At 47.5% G+C, this 12,336-nt stretch overlaps 1 protein-coding gene across 3 annotated transcripts in view; it reads left to right on the top strand.

Annotated features, from left to right (window-relative positions):
- ZNF831 (zinc finger protein 831) overlaps positions 1-4,365 on the top strand; it is a 166,680-nt gene extending 162,315 nt beyond the window's left edge. For 2 of the 3 annotated variants that reach the window (XM_024750244.1, XM_024750243.1), the window contains exon 6: positions 919-4,365. In XM_024750244.1, coding sequence (XP_024606012.1) covers positions 919-938 — 20 coding nt within the window. In that variant the 3' untranslated portion in view covers positions 939-4,365. The remainder of the gene's footprint in view (positions 1-918) is intronic. The other variant, XR_003003806.1, reaches the window with a different exon arrangement.
- Positions 4,366-12,336: the final 7,971 nt, after the last annotated feature.

Raw genomic sequence — 12,336 nt, 5'->3', positions numbered from 1 at the left:
AGCAGCCCCGTCCCTTCAATACCTCTCAAATCCAGGCCTTTAACACGGCCACGGCCACGTCTGGCCTCCAGACGTATTTCTTCTGGATCGCACAGAAATTTGCCAAAATTTGAATAAGTTGCCAACACTTTAAAACTGCAGAATCGCCCCCCTCCTCAACAAATGCATATTTTAACCTTCTCCAAAAGTAGCCAATGGGACCATCTGGTCTCACCAGCCCACATCCCCTCTTGGCCGGAGAGGCTGGAACCAAATAAGGACCACTCAGGTTCGAGTGGGACGTGCAATGTCCATTCACCTGTGTCACTCATCATCTTACTTGGTGGCCCCCCAGGCCCCTGAGTTTGAGACCCTGTAGTCTGCTCTAACTGCTGGAGAGAAGCTTGTGAGTCAGTGTGGACTTGAATAAACAAGCAGACCCTAGGTGTGACCCGTGTAGCCACTTAAGCTGGTTTTTACTACTCATGCCCCTTGTTCCTCCTTTTCTTTACCTTGGGCCAAGACCCATCAACCCCGCCAGGCAGAGCTGCCTTGTAAAGCCTCTTCCAAGAGCCATCGCTGGTGGGATGGGACCTCCAGGTGCTTCCTGAGCAAGTGAAACGCACAAGCAGGGGGGCTTCCCATGCAGCAGGTGCTGTGGTAGCCAGGGGCCCAGGATCTGCTGTCCAGAAGCACCAACCACATTTCTCTTCCTGGCTCCTTAACATCTGATGAATAACTGAGTAGTGTGGGTGGAGGCTGGACTCTGGTAGGAACCCACCCACTGTGTGCTCAGCCTTCAGAAACTGTGCCTGAGATGCGGCCCTGGGGGACCGCGCTCATGTTAGTGGGAAGAGGAAATCATTCCTGACTGGATGCTGAAGAACCAGCTGTGTGGAAATGTGGGCTGATTCATTCAAACCAGCTCTCTCCCCACAGGAACTCAAGGACGGCACTAACACCTGACAAAGAAGCAGGAAAGCAGGCTGGCAGTGCTGCCGGGGGCATGTGTCCGAGGAGGTGAAGCTGCTTTCTGAGTCGCTGCCGTATGGGGGGCACAGAGGACGTGTGGGGCGCATCTGGTCTGTGCGGGCCGCCAGCGGGACACCGCGTGTGGTGGGCATCCACGGGCAATGGTGCTTTTGGTAGATTACCCCTGGGGACAGAACAGCCTGAAGCTGTGGACAGCCTGCCCTGCGTCTTAGGAGCTGAGTCCTGAGCTCCCTGTAGCTTTTGAGCAGTGATGTCCAGCCCTGGATTTCACCAGGTCTGGACAAATCTCACCGATCACTGCTTCCCAGAGCCCCTGCAGGCTTATCTATCGGTGCCCATGTTGCCCCTCTGCTCCCATAACAACTGGTGGTCTCTACAAAAAGAATCATTTCTTTTCAGCAGCTGATTCTGGACAGAGGTGAATTATAGCAGCTGGGCGCCAGGCCCTCCGAGACCTCCGGTTCATTTTAGGCTTTTTTTTTTAAACCCACTTGTCTTTTTGTATGATCCTGAGGGTTTCCTGCAGCGCAACGGGGTTTGTCATTCAATCGATCAGAAATCGTTATTACTGAGTCGCCTACACATCTGCAAGGGGATGGTAATTGATGTTCATAGTAATGGCCCGGGGTGGGGGGTGGCTTGGGGTCCTACAGGGTCTGATCAAGGGAGGATTAAACCCTGTTTAGTATCCAGGAGGCTTTCCAAATTGGTGGCAGATTGCTTTGAGTCGCCTGGAGAGGGTTCTGTCAGCATCCACAATGAAAATGCAGAGGAGAGGCAGAGACAGACCCCAGGAGAGCATGAATTAGGCCCCAGCTGGTCCCCACTTTGCCTCTTCTTCCTTTTTCTCCTCTTCCTCACCCCAAAACCAAACCCTTCTCAGCAAGGGAGGGACATGATTAAAACCACCATCCATCGTGGCATTTATTCAATTCAGCAAAGATTTGTTGAGCACCTGTGATGTGCAGGGCACCGTCCTAGATGCTGGGGACACCACAGGGAATAAGGCAGAAGGTCAGCCTTCCCGGCACTTAAATAGTGGGGGGAAAAGATAGCAAACCAATACATTAAACACAGAGTGGGGTATATGAAGGAGAGCAGGAAGCAGGCTAGGGGCAGGAAGTGTTGGGGGTGGTTGCAGCGTGGGTGGACAGGGGTGGTCTCACTGGCCAGGTGACATTGGCATAAAGAACTGGAGGAAGTGGGGAGGGGTGAGCCAGAGGGATGAGAGAGGGAAGGGGATGTCAGGCAGCGGAAGGGTAAGTGCAAAGGCCCTGTGGTAGGAATGTGCTGTGCTGGGTGTGTTCTAGGAAGGAAGCAGAGGCCAGCACAGAAAAAGCACTGGTTGCTTTTGCTGTTGGTGTTACCATTCTGTTGGATGTTCAGGAGATGAGAACGGTGGCACAGATGTCCCACTGGGGCCTGGAAAGGTGCTTCTTCTAGGTCTTTACGATGCATGTCAAGCTCCTGTAAGACGTTTTACTTGGGAAGAAAAAGTCTTTCCTTATAAGCCCGGTCCCTACTTTCTTGCAAGACTCAAGTTAGTAATCTCCAGATTGACATTCTCTGAGTGGAAGCTGCCGCCATCCTGAGCACGTGATCATCAAAGATGAGAGCAGACCGTGGGAGAGAGAACTCGCCGTGGCCACGGCAGCAGCGATGATTGTATTCACACCTTCCCAGGTGGATGGCAGGCTCTGAAATTGCCTAGAACCGCTGGCGAGGAGGTTCCGTTCAAAACAGGGAACGGGCTAGAGATAGGCTGGGGAGACGTCTCCTCTTTCAGCCAGCAGAGAGCTCTTCTTTTGTAACAGGCCTCTTTTTTTTTTTTTTTTTGCCCCCCTTTTCAGAGATAGGTTAAAGTTAAGGCCGGACAAAGCGAGTAGGCTTTAGACCTCCACCATCAAATGCTTGCCCGGGGAGTGGACCTCCCTGCCTCCCGGGCTCTGCCTGCCCTTTCAGGAGCCCCCTGGGAAAGGGTCCTGCAGCAGGAAGGCCTCAGTTATGGCTCCTGCTGGGTTCACATTTCCACCTCTTTGAGGACAAGAAATGAGTTTTGCCTGGGGGAGAAAACCCACTCAAAGGGTCCTCACTTAACAATACAGCCCTTCCCCAAGAATGCCCCATCCAAAGACCCCAGTTTCCCTAATGGGTAAAACGATCCCAGCTGTGCCCTGGGGCCCGACGCCCAGGGCTCCGGTTTCATGCAGGAAATTGTTTGCGGAGAGGTATGGCACGTTGCAAAGCCACTTCTCTTGGAGAATAAGTGGACTTCAAGCTAACTCTTTGCAAATGTAAACCCTTGTCCATGTTGGAACAGATGCGGGCCCTGGCAGGAGCATGCCGACGTCTGAGCCCTCACACGGGGCAGGCATGGGGTGTGAGCCACTGAGGCCGCCGGGCATCAACTTGAGACGCGGATCACAGCTGTACAGGTTTGATGAGTTTGAGGCTTAGAGGATTTAGACAGGCATTTTCAGCTGTGCTTGGTGCCACTAAAAGAATGTATCTCCAAAAAAATAAATAAATGAAAGAAAAGAAAGAAGAAACCTTGATGTTTGTGATAAGAGAAGGAGGAAATTAACACCTGCGTGTTTTGAACCCCCTGGCGTGCCGCAGAGAGACCTCTGTGCCCTTCACAGGCAGAGGATGAGCAGTAGACCCAGTTGCCTGGAAGCCACTGTGAAGGCACCCCCAGCTCAAGGCTATTAAGGTGATATTTGTTTTCAGGAGGAAATGTGGGTCTTTGGGGGAATGGCTTGAAAATAAGCTGCAGACACAAAGGCTTTGTAAATTACGTAAATCTCTATCTATGTAATTGGCAACAACTGGGAATTGTAACACCTGACAGTTCGCAATCTTTTTCAGCTGTGCTCTAGCGGCCACGCTGAGATTGCTGAGCGTCTGAAGCTGATGCAGTGTTTAGTCATCCACGGGGATGTGAGAGGCCGCCCCCTCCCCCGACAGCAGAGAGATAAGAGCCGGCATTTTGAGTGCCTGCCGAGGTCCTGATGTGATGGTGGATGCCGGGGTGCTAGCCTTGACCAAATGCTAAATTTTCGATGAGTATATCCTAAGCGTTACAGGTATAAAAGTGTCACAAGGAAATGGAAGGGACTGATTTGCCAGCAGGATGGGGTACAGTTTAGAGAAGCAATTATTTATTGTGAAACTGTTCTCTGTGTCAACTCCTTGTGGCGGGTGTGTTCAACGCAAAGCCTCTGTACATAGATGTTCACTCGTGTTCTGAGTCCCACTCATAGTCCTTAGGGCTTGAATCACATTTTTTAAACACCTGTGCACTGTTTGTCTCTGTGGCAAGATGATATCTCAGAGAGAAATTCATTCATTGTGCTAACACAGAAAATACTGTCAAATGCATAATAAAAAAAAATCTCAAAGTTTGCTCTGATGTGGGTTTTTCTCGCTGGTGTGATATGCATGGTTACACGTCAGTTTTCCGTGGACCTCTGGAGAGGACAGAAAAGAGTTATCGTTCGGGAAGTAGATTCATCTAAAGTCAATTATGGAGCAAGATGGGTGAGGGGGCTGCTTGAATTTTAAGGAAGGAGCGGGATCTGGAGACCACCCAAGGAAGGTAGAACATTCGGGGTGGTTGGGAAGAGATAAATCTGGGGAGAGCGTTGGCTCCTTCCCCGGGCACCATCCTGGTCACCTTTGTAGGGATGCATAGCTTTGTCTTCTGTACCCAGAGGCACGGACACGTGCTGGGCAGGATTCCAGGGAGAGGACGGTCATAGCCAACAGCCAGCAGTGGACCTTTGCAGCCTTTCCGATGGGCTCCCTCTCTCCCTCCCTCCCTCTCTCCCTTTTGAGTCAAGAATTGGAGACCATCAGAGGCAGGGAATTGGACAAAGAGACCCAACCTAAACGCCAAGAGAAATCCAGTATTCTGGGTGGGTTTGATCACGTCTAATCTGAGAAAGCCCAAGAGACTCTTGTTTTAATTAAACACATTTTAGAGAATTTTGACTTTGATGAACTGATAGAGATGGGTACTGATTTATCCTGTAGGATGTGAAGCCACGCAGGAGGAGCTGCCAGTGTACATGGGGGGTGCTCCTCCCGGACTCTCAGCACTTTTAGCTGCTGCAGACCCAGAGAGAAGGAGGAGGGCCGAGGAGTCCCAGGAGCTGGGAGAGCAAAGCCCCAGGGTGGCGGGCGTGTCTGGCATCCGGGTGGAGGAATAGAAGGGGAGCCCGAGGAACTGTGGGTAGGATGGGCTACAGGATTTACAGGGCCCCGTGCAAAATGCAAATGCAGGACTCCTGGTGAAACCGTGGGTGATCATTAATTGAATCCATTACACCTGTACCCTGCTTTCACTATCAAGGTCATTTTAATTGTTGCTACAAAAAACGTGCTTGTCCTCCAAGGGGCACGTAGCCTAAAGAATAAGATATTTGTCCAAGTTGTTTTCCAAGAACTTGGAGTCAGCTGTGTCTAGTTCAAGCGGAGCCAGTTAAGACTGGATAAGACCACCAACCCGCCAACTGGGCATGTGTGAGCGTCTGCTCGGTGACCTTTTGACGTCAGAGGGCTCAAGTCTCCACCCTCCGATTGCGCTAAGCACCTCCATGTTTTAACGTGCAGAGGCCTGAAGCTTGGTTACATCTGTGCAGAATGACAATTACTGCACCTTTTTCCAAGCACCTTCTCCACGCTGCTCACGGCCCCCACGCCTCAGACTACCCTGCTTCTTCATCCCCAAATACCCCAAGCCCCTTGCCTTCAAGAAGGGGCGTCCGGGACTTGGTGTCGCATCTCCTCGCTTGGCTGCCACGTGAGTAAACCCTTTCTTTGCTGCAGACCTTCGAGTCTTAGCATTTTCGCTTGTGCGTCGGGCAAAATGAACCTGGTTCGGTAACGCTGGGTCAAAATTATTGAGAATTTCAAGACGGCAACAATAGAACCAAGCTGGGGGCCTTTCTAGGCACGGGTCTATCACCTGCCCAGTTTGCAGGCCGGGGAAGCCCAGTGGAAGGGGCTGTTCCGTCTGGAGACCTGGCTTTGCCACCAAATCCCCGAGGGGAACCAACCTTAAACTGAGCCTCACTTTCCTCGTTTATAAATGGATGTGATCACTGGCCCCTGCCTACCACACAGCCTTATTGGGAGGCCAAGTGGAAAGAAACAAGTATATAGACAACTTTTTGAATCCTAAACTCACACAAGGCAAAGATACAGTCTTCAGAGTTTGCCCTGAACTAGTCCCGAGTTCCTATTTTTACTTAGAAGTTTCTCACGGAAGCACATCTGTGAATGTTCCTCAGAGAAATAGAATTTGACTTATAGAAATTGTCAGGATAGTCAATTACCCCCATCCCCACCCCTGGAAGACATGTATTCTCAAAATCCCCAAATCCTTTTATATGAATTCTTAAGTATCTCGAAGCTTTGGTAAATCAAGCTACCTGTTATTCACACCATTATAAATCCACTTGGGTCCTTCCGTCACCTGAATATGTGATTTCTTGTCTCTTAGCTGGCAGGAAAGCTCAGAACTGTTGAGATCTGAGTGGTATTTAGTGCAGGGAAATTGTAAGAATTAATAACAGTGGGGGGCCGGAGTGAATAAACGTGAGCACCCTTCTGCCATGCGTGTCTCATTAATCCTTCCAGCGTTCCGGAATGAGGCGCTGAGTAAATGACAAGAGGTGGGCGAGAAACGGAAGAGGCAGAGGGATCAAGAATTTGTGACAGAGGGAAAGAATCCCATGGGACCGGGGCGGGGAGGAGGGGTTCGTCTGTCGAACACGAGCTTGTTGCCTCCCCTCCTTCCTTCCTCCCTTCTCCTCTCCCGTCTTTGTTTGAACAGACCTCCGTCATGGAGCTACTCTACATCAATTCCTATTTATCTACACGATTGGCAAGAACCACCAGGGTCCAGTCTGGCCAGTATTGGCTCCCCGCACAGCACCACCTGTGGGGGTGGGGTGCGGGGTGTTGCACCACCCGCAGAAACGTCAGATCTTTCTCTAGAGCTCTGTTCTCTGTTCGTTTCATGAGGGGCATTCATAGCCAAGGGTTTCCACCTCTTCCTCCACAGTGAGTCTCGTAGCGTAGCAGATGTCCCCTTTGTCTATCGTGGTATTAGATGTATCTCAGCCCCAGAAAGGGGGTGGAGAGAGAACCCACCTGGACACAGCGCCACAATAGACGGCACTCCCGAGATGCTTATGTTGCAACGTATATCGGGATGAAGAAGCAGGTACTGACCCAGTCTGGGCGTGGGGAAGACTTCTTGGAGGAGATGAGAAAGCCAAGCCAGGCAATGGAGGAAGGGCACCCCAAGTGATGGGCAGAGCCGGAGCAGAGGCTTGGAGAAGGACCAGGTGGGATGCTGTGCAGGGGGAAGGCCAGGAAACTTGGGCTGTTCTAGCATCAGCTGTGCATCAGGGCACAGTCAGAGAGAGCAGATGTGGACAGACGGCAAGTGAGAGGGATGAGGAATTCATGACCAGGTCCGTGACACAAGGAACCAAAGCCAACTCTGTGACCCTTGAACTATCTCAGGGTACCAGCTCCCTGTCTGAAACATGAGATTCAAAGGGGGCTGAGTTGTCTCTGTCGAGACAGATTTCTGTTTTGCTGTTTTCAGACACACCTGTGGGCTCCACCTCCCAGAAAAGAGGGGTGGCTATCCAGCACAGCCCTTGCTAAGCTTCCGTCTGCCTGGACCAGGAACCTGCCATCCTTCCTCTTACCGTGGTTGGGTCTGGCACACACGGCGGAGGCTTAGCAAGTATATGTTGGATGAGTAGATACACATGTAAATACTGAGTCCTGTGGAGCAGGGATCAGCAAAATGTTCCTGTAAAGAACCAGAGTGTAAATATCCTTGGCTGTCTGGACTATACAGTGTCTGTGGCAGCTACTCTGCTGTTGTAACTGGAAAGCAACCCTAGATAATGTGTATATGAATATATGAACTGGCTTGGCTGCGTTCCAATAAAACTTTGTTTGCCAAAACAGTCAGTGGGCCAGTGGGCTACTGCTTGCCCTGCTACAGAGAACTCCATGAGTAGTGAATTTTCTGTGTCCTTGTCCATCTGAAATGTCTTTATGTTGGAATTTATAGATGACAGTTTGGCTGGGGATAGAATTTAGGTTGACAGCTGTATTCCCGCAGTTGATTGAAGATGTTATGTCATTCTCTCCTGATGTCGGTTACTGCTGGGGAAAATCTTGTCTAAGACCGACTGCCCTTCCTGCCTTGGTAATTTGTCTTTTCTCTCTGGTGCTTTAGGAATTTTCTCCTTATTGCTGATGGGCTGAAGTTTCAGTAGCAAGTGTCTAAGTGGGGATTTTTTTTTTTTCCTCCAGTGTATACCAATTAGTACTTGGTATAACTTTTCAATCTGAGGATCTCTACCCCCTAACTCCTATTTTCAAAGTTTCTGGAAGACGTTATGCTCTGTCCCCAATGCTGCTGCTCTGCTGGTCTGTCTCTCTGGAGTGTCTATTAATAGAATTTCTTTTAAAAAATCTATTTTTTATTGAAGCATAGTTGATTTATAACTTTGTGTTAGTTTTAGGTGTATAGCACAGTGATTCAGTTATACATTATATATATATATATAATATACATATTATATATATATATTCTTTTTCAGATTTTTTCCCTTAGAAGTTATTATAAAATACTGAGTAGAGTTCCCTGTGCTATACAGTAGGTCCTTGCTGGTTATCTATTTTATATATAGCAGTGTGTATATGTTAATCCCAAACTCCTAATTTATCCCTCCCTCCTCTTTCCCTTTTGGTAACCTTACATATTTTTCTATGTCTGTGGTTCTGTTTCTGTTTTGTATATTAGTTCCTTTGTATCATTTTCTTTTTAGGTTCCACATATAAGTGATATCGTATGATGTTTCTCTCTGTCTGGCTGACTTCACTTAGTATGATAATCTCTAGATCCGTCCATGCTGCTGCAAATGGCATTATTTCATTCTTTTTCATGGCTGAGTAATATTCCATTGTGTGTGTGTGTGTATCACATCTTCTTTAGAATTTCAAGTACATATTTTCTTCATGTTCCCTTGCCTGCATATTTTATGTTCTTTTTCTTTCTTTCTTTGGGTCTGAGTTTAGTATTGAAAATCCAGGCCTGTCATTTGAAGACTCTCTTAGGTTTTCCAGGGAGCAAGTTTTCCCATAAAGCTTTATTCCAGTCAGTCAATCCACAGATGTTTGTAGGGGTTCTCCCTGTGCAAGATACTGTGAGGAGTCCAAAACACATTGATTTCTCCCATTTATACAAAGTATGTGCCACCTTTTAAAATCTTCGGTATATTTAATTCCATGATATAGGTGCTTTCATTGTCCTCATCTCACAGATTCTCAAGAAAACAGAGACCCAGAGAGGTAATTAGCCCACAGTCACGTGGCTGGTACTTGGTCCTCACCTATCTGCATAGCGCTCACTTAGTTAATGGCAAGACAGTGAGAAATTAAGGCTCGTGATAATTTTACGAAGATTTTGTAAATTAAAGCATTTAACAAGTGATACTCTTACGTGATTGAGAAATTAAAACTATGAGAAAATTACATATAGGGAAGTCTTGTTCCCATCCCTGAGCCTGGCCACCCTGTTCTAGGTGGTCATTTTGATTACTTTCTAGTCTACCGTTTCGCTGTTCCATTGTGAGAATATGGGCCAATCCAAACACATAGACTTGCTTCTCTCTCCTTTCTTATGTGAAAGCATCCGACACTGTGATTTTTCTTTCCGGACACCACTTCTTAGTCCAAATGCGTGGTTTCCTTCTGATACCGAATATGCATCATTTTTCCACACCAATACTCCAATTCTGTGACACCAGCTGGGTGTCAATTCAATTCAATTTCAAGGTACCTGGAGGTAGCATCGGATCCCACAAATCAAGGGCTCGTTCCCATGAGACCAACCCCATTTCAGATACCAGCACAAGAGGGGTCCCCAGGTGATCCCCACTTCTGCCCAGCTGAGTACAATTTGGCTGTTCTCACAGTCTTGCCTCCCCCATCAGGTCTGATAACTCACTAGAATGATTTGCAGAACTCAGGAAGGCACTCTGTTTGCAACTACAGGTTGTTTGTTTTGTTTTGACAAAGAATGTAACTCAAGAACAGCCAGATGGAAGAGGGGGGCATAGAACAGGTTGTTGGGGGAGGGGGTGTCAGGCTGGCACAGAGCTTCCATGCCCTCTCTAAGCCCACCCCCTCTCCAGCACATCAGTGTATTCGCCAATCCAGAAGCTCCCAAACCCCAGTAGGGGTTTTTATCGAGACATAACTGATTAAATCTCTGGCCACTGGTGGTTGAATTCAATCTCTAGCCCCTCTCCCTTCCCTGGGGGTCATGAGATGGGGCTGAAAGTTCCAACCCTTTAATCATGGCTTCGTCCTTCTGGCGTCAGCCCCCATCCTGAAGATACCTAGGCCCCTGCACCCCGCCATGAGTTACCTCATTAGTATAGAAAAGATAGGAAATTCCAGAGGTTTTAGAAGCTTGGTGACAGAAACTGGGCACAAAGACCAAATATTTATTTTCTATTATGCCATGAACCCACACTTCTTTTGTACGTCGTTTTTTTTGCTTATTATGTCTAGGAGATGAATTTACCATGGTTTCTTCAACTGATACCTACCGATAGGCAATTGGGTCACTTTCAATATTTTTATTATATGAGAAATAATACTACGATGAATAACCCCACGATGGTCATCTCATATACGTGCACATCATTTCTAGAAGTGAGATTGGTGTGTTAAAGCGGAAAGATGTCCGTATTTTGGGTAGATACTGTCATAGTTGAGGAATGTATTGTTATTATCCCCACCTCTAGAGAAGTAATCTATCTGAGGCTTAACAAGGTGAAGTAATGTCCCCAAAGTGCCACGGCTAATAAGGAGGTAAGAAGGACCAACTTATTTAAGAATTAGGGAGGCCTGATGAGCTGGGATGGAAAGTACTGTCTAGGTAAAGGGAGATACGTTTCACGAGTGATACTCGTGAAACATTAGGGAAAGCAGTGAGTGGAGTGAGGACTGGTACGCAAGGAAGTGGGAGCCACTGAAGGTTGTTGAGAACCTCTCCTGTCCCATAGTGATCCTGGGGGTGACTGATTCTTTCTGGAATTTTGATAACATCAGGAAGGGCGGTGGGAGCCATTAAAAACAGGATAAATTTGTTTCTTCCTTACTGTTGAGTGAACCCCCTCATAGGCATTTCTTTCAGACTGGACTCCTTTGTTTGGTTGTCAAGGACAGCTGCCATTGTCAGAAACACTAGGCCTCCACCCCATTTTGATAGCTTTTGCATCTTTTCACCAACACGAGCGTATTTTCCTCATGGAGAATGCAAAAGACAAGGTCCGTATCCGTGTATGCCAGACATTTTGGGGGTGTCTATAAAGCCCATTCTTTAAAACCTTAACCGCCCACCCACAGGGTAGATCTCTGTGGCAGAGTTTATACCACATGACCCCGCCACTCTGGCCATATCTGATTGGACCAGGCTTGGCCACCTGAACAAACTGTCCATTAGGAGTTTAGAAGTGGGATGGTCTGACAGCTGGATAGATGCTGGGGGTGAGGGCGCTGCAGTTGGGGGTGTCACAGCTCAGGAAGGAGCTCCCTTTTCTTTTTAAAAAGTTTTTTAATTTAATTTTTTATTGAAGTATATTGATTTACAGTGTTGTGTTAGCGGAAGGTGCTCAGCGAAGCGATTCAGTTTTACATACATGCATACATGTATATCTATTCTTTTTCAGATTCTTTTTCCTTACAGCCTATTACAAAATGTTGAGTATAGTTCCCTGTGCTCTACGGCACATCCTTACTGGTTATCTCTTATATATATAGTGTGTGTGTATGTTAATTCCAAACCTCTATTTATCCCTCCCCCCACCTTTCCCCTTTGGTAACCATAAGTTTGTTTTCTATGTCTGTGTGTCTATTTCTGTTTTGTATATAAATTCATTTGTCTCTTTCTTTTAGATTCCACATATAAGTGATATCGTATGGCATTTGTCTTTCGCTGTCTTACTTCACTTAGTATAATAATCTCTAGGTTCATCCATGTTGCTGCAAATGGCATTATTTCATTCTTTGTTATGGCTGAGTAATATTCCATTTTGTGTGTGTGTGTGTGTGTGTGTGTGTGTGTGTGTGTGTGTGTACTGCCTTAGAGCATTGAAGAAAGCCTGTCTTCAGAGATGGAGAGAGGACCAAGGAACCTACAGTCCTAGCAGAGAGACAAGACAGCATGAAGCCTGGTTCTTGGTGGTGCTTTGTCTCTGGCTCAACTTCTTAAAAGCACTGGGTGTACTTTACACTTGGATTCTCTGCAGTAACACA

This window comes from Neophocaena asiaeorientalis, unplaced genomic scaffold (assembly GCF_003031525.2).
Source record: "Neophocaena asiaeorientalis asiaeorientalis breed wild unplaced genomic scaffold, Neophocaena_asiaeorientalis_V1.1 scaffold606, whole genome shotgun sequence".
Classification (NCBI taxonomy): Eukaryota; Metazoa; Chordata; class Mammalia; order Artiodactyla; family Phocoenidae; genus Neophocaena; species Neophocaena asiaeorientalis.
Note: the sequence above shows the minus strand (reverse complement) of the source record. Positions and strands in the feature narration are given on the sequence as shown.